This window comes from Danio rerio, chromosome 8 (assembly GCF_049306965.1).
Source record: "Danio rerio strain Tuebingen ecotype United States chromosome 8, GRCz12tu, whole genome shotgun sequence".
Lineage (NCBI taxonomy): Eukaryota > Metazoa > Chordata > Actinopteri > Cypriniformes > Danionidae > Danio > Danio rerio.
This window is the reverse complement of record NC_133183.1, coordinates 25,275,585-25,289,585: the sequence shown is the minus strand read 5'-3', so window position 1 is coordinate 25,289,585 and position 14,001 is coordinate 25,275,585. Positions and strand designations below refer to the sequence as shown.

At 35.0% G+C, this 14,001-nt stretch overlaps 2 protein-coding genes and 1 long non-coding RNA gene across 6 annotated transcripts; 1 reads left to right on the top strand and 2 right to left on the bottom strand.

Annotated features, from left to right (window-relative positions):
• Nucleotides 1-391: 391 nt before the first annotated feature.
• si:dkey-16n15.6 lies at nucleotides 392-4,194 on the bottom strand. Its single transcript, XM_017357608.2, has 8 exons — nucleotides 4,139-4,194; nucleotides 3,925-4,001; nucleotides 3,110-3,261; nucleotides 2,962-3,035; nucleotides 2,709-2,864; nucleotides 2,518-2,629; nucleotides 926-1,178; nucleotides 392-833 (listed from the first exon to the last, which is right to left on the bottom strand). The coding sequence occupies exons 2-8, from the start codon at nucleotides 3,986-3,988 to the stop codon at nucleotides 400-402; spliced, it is 1,245 nt and encodes a 414-aa protein (XP_017213097.1). The 5' UTR covers nucleotides 3,989-4,001; nucleotides 4,139-4,194; the 3' UTR covers nucleotides 392-399.
• A 935-nt stretch (nucleotides 4,195-5,129) lies between these two features.
• si:dkey-16n15.3 lies at nucleotides 5,130-5,983 on the top strand. The gene is made up of 2 exons (NR_104072.1): nucleotides 5,130-5,296; nucleotides 5,384-5,983. It is a non-coding gene; the product is annotated as a si:dkey-16n15.3 (long non-coding RNA).
• A 743-nt stretch (nucleotides 5,984-6,726) lies between these two features.
• On the bottom strand, nucleotides 6,727-13,417 carry mapre1a (microtubule-associated protein, RP/EB family, member 1a). 4 transcript variants are annotated; one of them, XM_068222872.2, is made up of 8 exons: nucleotides 13,019-13,352; nucleotides 12,678-12,846; nucleotides 12,029-12,174; nucleotides 11,296-11,494; nucleotides 10,974-11,015; nucleotides 9,751-9,857; nucleotides 7,119-7,271; nucleotides 6,727-7,032 (listed from the first exon to the last, which is right to left on the bottom strand). In XM_068222872.2, exons 2-8 carry the CDS (start codon nucleotides 12,796-12,798, stop codon nucleotides 6,982-6,984), a joined length of 819 nt encoding a protein of 272 aa, XP_068078973.1. In that variant the 5' UTR covers nucleotides 12,799-12,846; nucleotides 13,019-13,352; the 3' UTR covers nucleotides 6,727-6,981. The 4 variants fall into 4 exon arrangements, with proteins under 4 accessions (XP_068078973.1, XP_073765256.1, NP_956158.2 ...); NM_199864.2 differs by having other exon boundaries at nucleotides 6,731-7,032; nucleotides 13,285-13,417; XM_073909155.1 differs by lacking the exon at nucleotides 10,974-11,015.
• Between the last annotated feature and the right edge of the window lie 584 nt (nucleotides 13,418-14,001).

Genomic DNA, 14,001 nt, shown 5'->3' with positions numbered 1-14,001 from the left:
TTCATTTTATTATTTTATTTTATATTTTATTCAGTGTGGAAAGTGACAAATAGCTCATTATATATTGTATCTACATTTTTTTATTATTTAAATGTACAAATAATAACAAACTACAAGAGCTAACAGCTATTATAGGTCTAACACTTATAGAATTATTCTTGTAGTGATGGTGAGATTAATTGAATAACATTTGTGCACACCTTCTAATGTATTAGTTTCAAATAATAATACAACACTTAAATTAAATACAGGACTATAAAACAATATATATATATATATATATATATATATATATATATATATATATATATATATATATATATATATATATATATATATATATATATATATATATATATTTATTTATTTATTTATTTATTTATTTATTCACTTTTTCCTCTATACAACAGTAACATCGCCATTGTCCACATGGTTAATTTGAGCACTGACAGTAATGGTCGGCATCTTCACTCTCATGGAGTCCTCTGGTGGTGGAGTATGTACTTTCTCTGTGTTTGCTGCAGTTTGCATTCTGTGCTGTGAGGGAAAAGTAAAGCGGTCCAGTGGTGCGTGTTCAATTTTACAGAGGCTGCTGTCTTCACTGTCGCTGTTGTACCCCAGGTTGGAATGGAATGCGTCGTCCTCTTGAGAGGACAGTTGCACAGCAATTGGCAGCTCCTCTTCTGTCTGAATTGATTTCTCATTGAAGACTCTCAGAACATCCACTTCCATTTCTTCAGCCACATCTTGACATGGTTCAACTTTACGAAATGTATAATGTGCAAAGAGGCTGATGCAGAACATCTCCACAATTATCGAGTAGTGGTAGATTACTTAGAGAAAGGGGAAAATAGACAAAATCACATATAAAAAAAAACATTCAGCTCTAAATGCTTGAGGAAATCAAATATTTTGCGATTCTTACACTGAGAACGAAACAGGTCAGAGAAGGGAGGAGTGCAGGGGATGACATTCAGCGCACCCATGGTCTCCAGAACTCCACTCTGAAGTCCACAAAGGACCAGGACAACAATGATGCAAATAAACTTGGCTCGAAGACCATGTCCAGGCAGTGCCCTTTTTGTAGCTTTATAAAACAGCAAGTAGCCATAAAAGGACAGAAAAGTGGATATGGCAATGATGGCATTGACATACATGTTGAGATTCACAGAATTCACCTGTGAAAGACATGCAGATTAGTGACACAGTTTCGTAATAAATACATAAGCCAATGCAAACCAAATTTCTAAAGTACAGTGCCGATTCTAACAACTAACCCTAATAAGCTATGTTTCTTGAGAGCCAAATCAGCATATTGGAAATACAGGGACTCATGAAAAACATACCTTTTTAAAAATTTTAAGATAATGTTTTTAGTTTTTTTTGTAATATCATTTCAGAATATGTTTTATCAAATGCATGAAGCCTTTAAGGCAGAGATGCCCAAATAGGGCCCGTGGGCCAAAGTTGGTCCATTGTAATCTTGATTTGATTTGGCCCACCATCTCATCTGTTAAGAGAGTAAGAATGATGGAGAGGGCTGGGGTAAATGCCTTTAACACAGATCGCCGTTTCTAATTTGATGTAATGTTTTTAGTTAGTTTGTTTTATTGCTGAGTTACAAAAGAGTAAACAAATTAAATCTTTTAATGTTGTAAAGGATTTTTTCAGTAGTATCTGGATAAAGCCTTAATGACACAAGCTGAGATTGAATCACTCAGCGATGCAATCACAGACACAATGCACTCAATGGAGTGAGTGACGTCACTGTGAGGGGTAGGCTTAGGGGTGGGGTTAGATGAACGCATTAAAAAGCATTGGATGCAGCTTAGATTGCACTGCACCAGTTCTGCATCCAGAGCCCATCTCGATTTTTTCCCAGTACTGGGTTGCGGCTGAAAGGGTAAAACATATGTTGGAATAGTTGGCAAATCATTCCGCTGTGGGCGACCACTAAAATAGATACTAAGCTGAAGGAAAATGAATGAATGAATCAGATTTTTTTAAATGTGAATACTGTCACTCGACGGATAGAGAACTATGCAGAAGACATCAGCGAGGCACTGTCTGCAAAGGCAGTGTGATTCTGTTATAAATTAGATTGTTTTTGTTTTTACTGTAAAAGTTTTATTATGTAATGTAAAAATATGTATTGGTTAATATAAAGCAATGTTTTCTAGTCATTTTTAAATAATAGTAAATAAATTAGGAAATCACCCACGGCACCTATATTAACCTTCAGTCCACCACCAGCCTCATTTATGTTTGGTTTTTGGCCCTTCATAAGAAAAAAGTTTGGGCACCCCTGCTTTATAGTAAACATAGGAGAAAAACCTGACCTCAAACCTAAATGTAGTGTAGACAAATTATAACTGAAAATGCCTTTTAACTAAGCACATAATGTATGGGACCTTGAATATATCAGCTGAATTAATTTAGCCGAATGAAAGATTTTTTTTTTCCTCTGTAGGCCTCATTAAAACATTTGTATGCTCAGAGAAATAGTGTTGTACTCACATCCCCATAGTCGTATTGCTCATCAGTCCACAGGACGAGAGTGAGGAAGAACAGGATTGTTCTGACCACAGAGAGCTGAAGAACAGCCGCCATCATCCAGCTCACACTAGTCCTGATGAAAGAAGTAGGTTTAGATCTCTCCATTATGATAAGACAACCTAGTTATTGTACTTGAATGTGTGATGAAGTACTTGTTGATGTCGAACAGAGGAAGACAGCAGCAGCAGCAGCAGGGGAAGGGGTTTGGAGACACCTGCTCCCCTGCTAATGCCTCCAGCATGCGGGTATTTCCACCAAAGAAGTTTTTGATAAGACCCATAAACTTCAGGAGTGTAATGGAGTGATATCTGGCAAGAAATGCACAACTTCCATTACTTATGTGACTGGCCATTTGGGCCATATTGTGCATTACTACTCCAGCACAGGAAGTTGAAAGTTACTCACAGAGATGCAATGAAATTGCACAGAGATGATGAGCGTGGAACATATAGCGATATGATGGACGTCATTCCGAAAACCTGTCGAGAAAATGAAACGTCAGCAAAGGTTAACTAAGGTTTGAAATGAACTGACTGAGCATGTCATGCATTACTGGATAAACTCCCAGGATCCACAAACTGAGGCGTTTACGTCGATGAGAGGGAACATGACGCAGAAAGAAGCCAATCTCCTCCAGAAAGAGAGCAAGCAGAAGCACAGCAAACACAGCAGGGAGGAGGAACAGCCAGAGATCATCCTTGATCACTACAAGGAATCAAAGAAAACTATAAATGAAGCTGCCAGCAGGAAAACAGAACCATTTCAGAAGAACGTTTTAATAATCTAAAAAGCTTTTTTTTTCCATTACAGAGAATCTTTGCTACAAAGTGCATTGCAGTGATGAAGTCAAGACATCTTAAACCAAGACTAGAGGGTGCACGTAAAGATTGAGACTTTCAAAGCTGTTCTAGCGATATGCCATCAAAGGTTCCAGAGAAACTTTAGCATCAGTGAAACTTCTCCATTTCTCTAAGGATTCTTTAACTTGATAAGGTCATTTAAATAATAAGAAAAGGATTTACTCAGAGGAATAAATGCTCCTTAAGAAGGACTGGCTAAAATGTTCTTAGTACAGGTATTTTAGGTATTGCTGCGAGAAAAAAAAAAGAAAAAAAATTATAATAATATCTCATGTCCCATTTATGTTTAAAATCTTTTCGCAGCATCTAACTCAGCTCTGTGTGTGTTGTTGACTGATGAGCAAGTTCTTTGTTGTTTATTTACCGCAAATAATCATACACAGTTTACTTTACAATATTTTGCCATTCCTGTCATTATCGGGGGTTCAGATAGTGTAACTTGGAAGAACAGCAGACACACATGCTTAATTTATGAGCATCTTTCATCATGGTGTGCTGAATTTCTTACCTTTAAAGAACTCAGATGACAGAGGGATTCCACCTCCCATTAAAGTGCAGTTACGGTTCCTCATTGTTGAGTGAAATCTGAAAAACATGAAGCACAAAGACATTAAGTGGGATTCTTTAAATATCTCAATCAAAACAGGTAAATACAAACTTATCTGTAGTCTGGTGTGGCATAAACCGCAGTACAGAACTGAACTTAAATAAGCAATACTTACTCCAGATCTATAGGAAAGTGGCTTCCTATTATCTATGCATGTCTTTCTGAGCTCACTAGTCAATGATTGACTTACACAGGTAAAGAGTGCAGGTGTAGAGGGCCAAGTCCATCTTCTCACAGGTCCAGACTATCTCAAAATGTATGCAAATAATCTCACAATGATTTAATCCTTGAAAATATACATGGGACTTTTAAAAACAATTTTGTATAGTACTTCACCGATAAAATATGTAGCAAACAGCGCTCTATATGTTTCTCACTTATAAAGAACATCACAGGAGAAAGCTTTTGACTGCCACTGCAACAGACATAAATCACAGATATACATAATTTGAACAGTATTAGATAATGCATATTTCATGTTATTTTGTATGATATTTGTATAATGTTTCATAATATTTTGAATAATGTAAATATTCTAAATAATTTATATTTTATATTGAATCCACATTATATTATTAAGGTTGGAAAATAATTATATATTTATTATTATAATTATAATATATATAATTATATATATTATATATATATATATATATATATATATATATATATATATATATATATACACACATATATATATACATATATATACATATATATATATATATATATATATATATATATATATATATATATATATATATATATATATATATATATATATATATATATATATTAAAAATATATATATGAAAACTGGAATTAAATATAGGATGTTTGTCTATTGCCTAAAAAAAATACGTAAAAAATTATCTTATTGACTAACAGTTAGGAGATATATTAGGATTATTTAAAAATAAATGTTGACCCATAAAAATACTGTATTTCACCATAAAATCAACACAATACAATAAAATGAAGAAAAAAAAACACAATCACACAAATCAGCTTAACAGGGCACATTATTACTTATTATAATGTTTTGCTGGGACGCAAAAAGCAGAGCATTTGAGGGACTTTTATTTTAAAATCCAACACTGAAGAACAGACTGGAGACGGAAGTCTAGATACAGATGCAACGTTACTTTGTAAACTTTAGGACAACATGCTTCGGTGTGGAGCTTTTCATGTTTATAACATTTACTTACGTTTAATAAACAAGTGCTTATTCGTTTAATTTGAAATGCACATAGTTTTCAAGATAGCCTGATAAGTAAGTCATTTATATTAACAGGGAATCACATATAATAATTAAGTCTTAGATAAGTGAGTAAAGACTTCCTCTCATTCTCCAACACAGAGCTGTGGTAGTAAGTAAATTAAGCGATGGAAAAGCCGGATGAAGCCGCAGTCGGTGTGCAGGAGTCTGCAGAAGCAGAGGGGCCGCAGTCTCTCTCTTTTCCAGAGGTTTTCCGCAGGATTCAAGCGGGAGAGGAAGTTCCCGGACTCCAGAAGCTGGATATCAAGCCTTGCCACGACCAGCCCACGGTTTCTCAGATGCCCAGAAAAACAAAACCATGGGAAAAATAACTTGTGCCTCAAAATTATAACACGCGGACTGGTTTATCTCTTGTAAAGTAAAACATTTTGTATTATTTTACACTAATGAATAGCAGATCTGTGGATATACGTGTAAGATAATACATGCTACTTTAAGATTTAGCATCAAAACCTGCCTGATACCTACAACTTTAAAAGGTTCACGCCAAAATAAAAACGTTTGGCTCGTTTGACCATTCAAGATGTATGAAAGTTTTTTTCTTAGTTTAGTATATTTTGAAAAATGTTCAAAACCTGTATCCTTCAACTTTCTTCGCATTTGTTTTATTGATGTAAATGGTTGGATTTTTCCAACAATTATCTTTTGTGTAACGGAATACAAAACAATGATTTGGAGCAAGTGAAGGATTTCATTTTGGGGTGAACTATCCTTTTAAGTAAAAAAAAGTGAATAGTGCTCATCAAAGAATACTTTTGTTGGTCCAAAATCCCTATTGAGGCAGCTTTAAGGAAATCCACAAAACATACAGTATACAATGAAACGATCAGTCATTTTTCAATAAAAATGACAATAATTTTACAAACACATTCATGAAACAGCAGTTCACAGCCTCTTGCATGACCTATGCACATTGTAAAGGTGGAAGTATGCTGCTTAAGTATGGATTTCAATGATAAAACATGGTCTGCTCTGAGCCTTCACTTGCATTAAATGTATTAAAAATATTCCTCCAAAACTTTCCTTTATGGAAAAAACAACAACTCAAATCTCTGATGACCTGGGGGTCAATTATGAAATTTTCAGTTTTTGCAAAAATATTCCCTTAAAGACTTTGTGGATAAAGACAAGTAGAAAGCGGCGTCAACCAGCTCAAACATATGCTCTTCGTCTTGTTATTGTCAAGTGGTTCCTCATTGCTTCATGTGCTCATAAAAGGGAAATGCAAACCATTGACACACATCCTGCTTCAGAGTTAATTAGAGGAAGTGAGCGTCGCTGCCAAATGGTCAGCTAGCAGTCAAATGTGCAGATCAGACACTAGATAATAACAGCAATGTTATGCACTAACCTATACTCATAAAAGTGGCTTGCTCATGTCGGTTTCATTGTTGGCAGGTTGGACTCAGTTCTAAGTGGACTACTTTATAGAAACAGACTTTGATAAGTACTTTATTTTTTCATTCACAAAAATAGTTTTGTTTCGATGGTCAATAAAAAAAGCTGAGAATTCAAGGTATAGAAACGTCCCTGAATAAAAAGACATTCAAAAGTCAAAGTCCAAAATGATGGACTGAAGGCAAGTGCAGCAGAACAGCAGGAATAAGCCAGTATGTGCATTCGAGTGTCCAGCGGGGTCTTTAATAATAAAAAATGTAAACGGTCACCCCATGGATTGGTCAAAACTCTTCTGGTTCACCACCCTCATCTTCCGGGATTACAAACCCTTCCTGTTGAAAGATGGAGTAAAACAGAACTGAGCAGGATGAAGAAAGTTTAACGTCAGTCTTATTTACACATACTGATATTGGCTTACATCTGTGGCGTACAGAATATCCACGATCTTCTGCAGTGTTGGATCACCCTCACCCTCTTTCTCTTGACAGATGAGCTCGATGTTTCTCAACTTGCCGAAGTAGAAATCCCTTTCCTTTTCCATGTCAGCAATGGTGGCCTTCAAGTCATTTATCTGCTCGGATGAACAGAACAACAATCAGTAAAACATTCAATATAAGGATACTGAATTAAACCTAGAATTATAAAACAACCGTTACAAGTTGACCAAATAGTTTAAATTCTAATTAAATCATGTAATATAAAACAATGATGGCATTTTCATAATTTATGTTGTGAAGCTTCTTAAAGCAATGTACTCAAATAAAATACATTCAACTACATTAAATCAATCAATTGCAGCCTGTTTACACCATTTTGTTGTATAAATAGTTTAAAAGGGCACGTTTTACCCCCTTTTCAAGATTAAGATAAGTCTTTAGTGTCTCCAGAATGTGTCTATAAAGTAACAGCTTAAACACCCATTGGAATATTTATTATAGCTTTCAAAACATTAGAATTTTCTACTCTAAACACAATGTGGCTGTTTTTGTTGCTTGTGCCTTTAATGCTAAGTCTCCCTGCCCACTGTTCCCACGTGCCTGTCAGAGTGTGCTTCAGTCTCCGCCTCTGCTGTGTCAGATATACAGCACAGTGACAGACATGAAGGAATATACAATCTTTTAGTCTAATTAAAGATAAATATTCTAAAAGTGCTCTAGAAGGCACCTTTTCAAACATTTCACTTAAAATATTTCCAGAATAAAACATCATTTAAAAATACACATACTATTAAAATATGTTTTGTCAAAGTATTCTTACACAAGTCACAAATATGTTGAGTGGGTAGGTAAGTTGAGTGTCCGATTCTGCATCTCGTATTTACTACCTGGATCTTGTTTATTTTCAAAATGGTAATTATTTCTTTCATTTACAACTGGATTCACTTCATACAATTTGTTATTCCTACATTCATGCCATTCCATTTGCCATTTCTCATTAATATACAGATTTAAAACAGGTTTAATATCAGACACAGGAATATTACATTCTGTTATATCCAACTGTAGGGCTTCCTTAGCTGCTTTATCTGCACGTTCATTTCCAATAAATCCCATATGACCAGGTATCCAGCAAAAAATAATATCCAAGTCTTTAGTCTTTCAAAGGTCCACTTTTTCTATAATGCTAAAAATCATAGGATGATCAGTTTTCAGAGATTCAAGTGCTTGTAAGCAGGACATAGAATCTGTGCAAATTAAAAACTGGCGTTGCTGTTCTTTTTCCATTTGTTCCAGAGCTAAAAACAGTGAACAAACTACAGCTGTGAATATCGAGCTTTGTCCGGGAATACTGTTTCTGAAACACTCTGAACCAATCACTGCTGCAGCAAATACTCTTCCCTCTGATTTTGAACCATCTGTATACACTGGTGCATAAGTTGGTAGATTACATCATATATTCATAAATTCCTACTGATAAAAATTTGGGTGGATTTGGGTTTCCTTTCTAAACTGAGACAGGTGCATTATAATAGATGGCTTTTTAATATAGCTAGGTGGTATAGGGCATACATGCACCATTGTAATTATATCCAGATTAATATCCAACTTCTCCAAACATACACAGCACCTGTGTTACATTAATATCCACTGCTGTATGGTTATCCGTTATGTTAATGTACAAAATTAACCTGATTTAACATCCACAAACCAGGACTGAAGCAGCGTCTTTAAGAACTGTACTGACATGCAGCTGTGGTGATAAAGTGAAGACAGTAACATTTCTGTAATTATTTACAAACATGCACTGTTTTAAAAACGTTAAACTCGTAAAACTCAATCACATTTGATGATGATTGATGATTACAGCGAGCTGAAGAGATTTTTTAATCGCAGTTGCTTTGCACACGTCCTGGCTTGTTGATGTGATTATATGCTTTACTTTGGAGACACGTAAATACTCAGCTGTCAATCAATTTGGTGGGCAGAGAAACAACACTCCTATGTCACGTTGCAGTGGCCCTCAAAATGGGAGGGATTTGAATACGATTTTAACCTCAGGAATCAAAAAAAACTTTTTGTCTTTATATCACCCCAATATGACTGTGGTCACTATATCTACACACAGTTCTGTCCAAGCGGCAATGATTTTTATCATAGCTGCCCTTCAAGTAATGCATTTACACTAAAGTATATTAAAAAAGGTACACTTTAAATACTTAGATGATAATGCTACTTATTCAACCGATAAAATGTGGAATGTTTTCCACAGTTTTGCACACATAGCAGCTACACTAGGACCTATCTGGCGCTGAGGTTGGAATACTTAATTTTGAATTGTGCAAGGTAAATTCCCAACTGGAATGATTACGACTCTTGATTGTGAATGTAGTTGTACTCATAACAGGCACTATTCGTTTCTTTGATGATCACTAGTTTAACGACTGTTAAATGTCTTTGAATACAATTTTTCTTTTAAATAGTTTCATTTGAAAACTCAAAGACTACGCTGTTCAGTCTATAAGTGCATAGAATGTCATTTGGGACACAAAGTGTGTTTTAAACAAGCTATTTAAATAACAAAGCTCAAAACAACAAGAGCTGAAGCCATACCATCTGAGTAAGTGCGCCTTTTTCTTCATCACCGCTGCCTGTGCCTCTCGTTGCCGCAGGAGATGTTTTTGCTGTAGATTTAGGTGCTGCTGCTGAACGCTGTGGAGCTGAACAACATAAGGAGATCCATCACATTCTGATACATTTCATTTGTTGTTAAGGATAAGGTCAGTTTTATAGTTTTATTTTTAAAAAATAAAAAAAATGTTTATAGAAAATTAAACCAATAAGAGCCCTAGACCCAACAATCTGTGTCTCTTTGTTTAGTGTTTTGTTTTTAGAAAAGTGCAGTATTTGGAAATGTATCACCACACTGTGAGAAAATACCACCAATGTGCATCAAATAACGATAGGTTTACATGACAATGTACTAAAAACAGACTAGCGTTAAATTATATGAAATGTTGTTTGTTTACACACAATAACAACAGCTGGCATTTTTCTACAATTTGTGCAACCTGAACTGCCACTTGTTCTTTAACACATTCTATAAATGTGGTTATAAAACGGTCTCTGTTGGTCGTGATGCAGCAAGCGCTAAAAGAGGATCTACTGCACACAACTCGAAAGAAAGGCTGATCTATCTGAATCCCCCATTTTGTAAAATAAGTTGTAATATTTTACTATCTGCTCTGGCAGTGATTGTTTTCTTTCATGAATAAATAAGATAAGCAAATTTCAAACCGTTTTTATTTTGTATTTTTTTTTTTAAAATGTATTGTTAATATTTGACTTGCGGATCACAAGGGTACTAGGCTACTCTTTTCTCTTTGTGGATAACCATGCTGATCAGCCACCACCAATGACCAATTCTGAGCCAGGAAAAACCATGTAGTGGCTAGTATGATGGCTGAGATGTATACGTAAACTCACCAGCATCTGTCATCTTAACTTTTAAGATGACTTATCGTGAGATAATTGAGAGATGTATAACAGTGATCATTAGAAATGTTTGTCAATTTGCATCAGCTTTTCATTAACATTTAAAAAAAAAAATTCACATTTGTAATGGAAATGGTACTAATCTCAAAATGATCAACGACAATATGTATGCCAGGGCAATAGGTCGCGATGCAACTTTTTACAGAAATGCTGATGTTGAGCACGTCCATATGCCTACAGATCGAAATCGTAAAGCCATTTGTGTTTTCAGACACTCAGAACGTGGTGTTCTGTTTTTAGTTAAAACCATGTCATGTAAACCACTAGAACTTATATCTCACCAACAGGGGCCATTGGCTTGACTGCAGGTGTGATGCCTGTATCTGAAGTAAACAGAAAAATCCATGCACAGGCAATGTGAGGCTCCAGCTATTCTCACACATGTAAAAGCAGCTAAAGCATGTAGAACTAGCCCACGGGTGCGTGACTGGGTCACACCCACATATTTTAGCCTTAAATCCATAGCAGCTGCAGCTGCCATGCACCTGTTAGCATTAGAACAGCTAGCTTTCCACAATGACAAATCCAACATACTTTTAAAAAGGTTATTTGAATCTATAAAGACTGATTTGTTAATCTGCAGTTATATTGAGACCTCCTTACCCGAGCTAGGTTTCCTTGCCTTGTTAGCCGTGGCTGCTGCTGCTGGACTCTGATTGGTTGGAATATCTTGTCCCTGTCGAGCGGCCACCGGATCATATTCCTTCCCATCATAGTTTGCATCGAAGAACTTTTTAAACCACTGCACAAACTCAAAGTTGTCCTGAAACTTGCCCTTCACAAGCTTATCAACAGGAATAATCTGCAAAGAGACAGATGATAGTTCAAAATAACAAGCCAAAATCAAGACACGCAGTACATGAATCAATGCCAAGAAATCCTATTTTGCTGTTCATGTCGAATTTTACACATAGAATAGTTAAATACAAGTGTCTAAATGTAAATGCTTATACTTTTTGCCTATAAATGTGTAAAACCTAGTGTTTTGAAGATTGAAAAGGACAAATAATAAATATTTTTATTGCCACTGTGATCCTTAAATGGAGCCTTTTAATATGTTAAACTAGAGTATTTAAATAGAGTAATTTAATATGTTAGAGTATTTAAATAGAGTCTTTTAATGCGTTATAAAATATTCATTGGGTTTAATATGCATGACAAGATTTTCTGCTATATAATCTACTTGTTACACTGATTTTTTTCTGATTTCATTAATTTATCTGTAAATCATGGTAAAAGTGTATGATATACATTTTTTAAGTGAAGAAAAACTTTTTAATGCAAAATTTCAAAAACAAAAACTGTGTGCGTTAATAAATGTAACTGGTTAACATACTTTACTAACACCCATCTTTTTAAAACTGGCTTGAAGGAGTTTGAAGTTATGGATGTATTCGTGCTCGAGTTTGGCCTGGAACTTGACTTTCTTCAGTGGAAGACACGATGGGAACAGCATGTCCATAAAGTGACAGTAAGCAGCACCTTAAAAGACATGAACAAAACAGAATCAGCGAATAAAACAAACAATAAATAAATAACTACACATTTAACATCCAACAAAAACAAAAATAACCTCTCTCATTCTTACAATCATTGTCCATCCCTTCACTAAGACTGAAAATAATTAAAAAATTGTTGAAAGCCTGTAACCTTTAACTTCCATGGCATTTGCATTACCTATTATAGAATTTGATGGTTACAGATTTTCAGCTTTCTTTAAAGTGTCTGCATTTGTGTTCAACAACAACAACAAAAAACTCAAAGGTTTGGAATCACTTGAGGGGCAGTAAATATGTGAGATTATTTTTTGGTGAACTATCTCTTTAATATACTAACAACCCATATGACAAACTCATGTCATCCCACTATTATAACATGAAAGATAGACTTTGTGATTACCTCTGAACTGATGCTCGTGTGTGTAATGTATTGATGCTCAAGCTGAAAGTGTGTGAAGGGAAGAGGCCAAACAGCTGCTCACTGACCTGTGCACAGCTGCTCGATCTTGGCATGGTTCATCTGTAAAGACTCGTTTATCCATGTGAGCATGTCATGGCGGCTGAGGTTTTCACTTGTCACCGATGTCGAGAACACGTTCACAGCCATGACTGAGGCAAAACCGAGGATTTAAAGCTGATAGAGATATTCTTTCCGCTGATGTTGCAGAAGAGAACGAGAAGAGAGATTGCGTTAAGCCTCATTTCCTTAAACATACATTCACACCCTTTAACCCTCAACCTACACCACCATAATTTTTACTTCCGAATGTTACTTGATGTCAATTAAAATGTTTGGTTTTATATTTGTATCCACAAAATCAAGTTACTTTTTTGTGAACTTTGTTAACGTTAGATGCCGAATGACCCCTGGTTTGAGCGTCAAACTAGTCTGTTAGTGTTGTTTAACTTCATATAAACAGTTAACGCGTCACGGAAAACCGTTGCTTTTTAATCCGCTGAAGTTTTGAACGATAACGTTTACGCTACCAATAAAACAAACAACGCGTCGTTTAAATTAACAAAACTACTATTAAAAGGCGTGTGAAAACAAAAAAAAGTGTGTAAAGCCTATTAAATCAATGTTTCTTCTTACATTTAATTATGAAAGTCCGCGCTCTGCCGGGATCTTCCGTTTCACCGGCGTGTCGTTCGTAAAGCGCCGCTTCAGCAGCAGCAGCAAGCCTGAAACCACAGCAAACGCTCGATAACTAGCCCCAGATGTCAAAATAAAAGTCATCAACCTACTATATCAAACCGCTTTCTAACAAAATAAAAGTAGTCACGTCAAAATAAAAGTCACTAAATTTAACCACTTATGTATTTTAGAGAACAGTCGATGTAAAGATTTGTCTATTATTCATATTTTTGAGAACTTCGACTCCCCTGCTACGTATTTTTCTTTATTATTTATTTTATTTGTTAATTTTTGTTATTTAAATGTTTTGTATATTTCTAATGAATTTTGTGGCGGTTCATTCCGCTGTCCCAACCCCAGATTAATAAAGGGACTAAGCCAAAAAAAAAATGAATGAATAAATATACTTTGTATTGTTATTAATAAGGATGGAAAGATTGTGAATGTAAATTGATTGTTATCTCAGTCTTTTGTTCCTTCCTGTTATTGTTCAAGCATTGTAAATAAAATAAATAAACAAAAATATCAGTCTATTAAAGTCCTTGTGAACCATAAGTTTTATTTCAGACTTTTATTTCAGTATGTCTAAAAAAATGCATTACAATAAATTTAGCTTAGTGATCATAATAAAATGTATATTTTACATGATTAAAAGCATGACTAAAATCCTATGAA

Coding starts and splice junctions, on each gene's coding strand:
- si:dkey-16n15.6 (XM_017357608.2), bottom strand. CDS start 3,988: ATGAGGAACCGTAACTGCACTTTAATGGGAGGTGGAATCCCTCTGTCA. Junction 3,036..3,109: donor GGATCCTGGGAGTTTATCCA/GTAATGCATGAC, acceptor TTTTCTCGACAG/GTTTTCGGAATGACGTCCAT. Junction 1,179..2,517: donor AGCAATACGACTATGGGGAT/GTGAGTACAACA, acceptor TGTCTTTCACAG/GTGAATTCTGTGAATCTCAA.
- mapre1a (NM_199864.2), bottom strand. CDS start 12,798: ATGGCTGTGAACGTGTTCTCGACATCGGTGACAAGTGAAAACCTCAGC. Junction 12,175..12,677: donor GATCGAGCAGCTGTGCACAG/GTCAGTGAGCAG, acceptor ATGTCTTTTAAG/GTGCTGCTTACTGTCACTTT. Junction 7,033..7,118: donor ATATTCTGTACGCCACAGAT/GTAAGCCAATAT, acceptor ATCTTTCAACAG/GAAGGGTTTGTAATCCCGGA.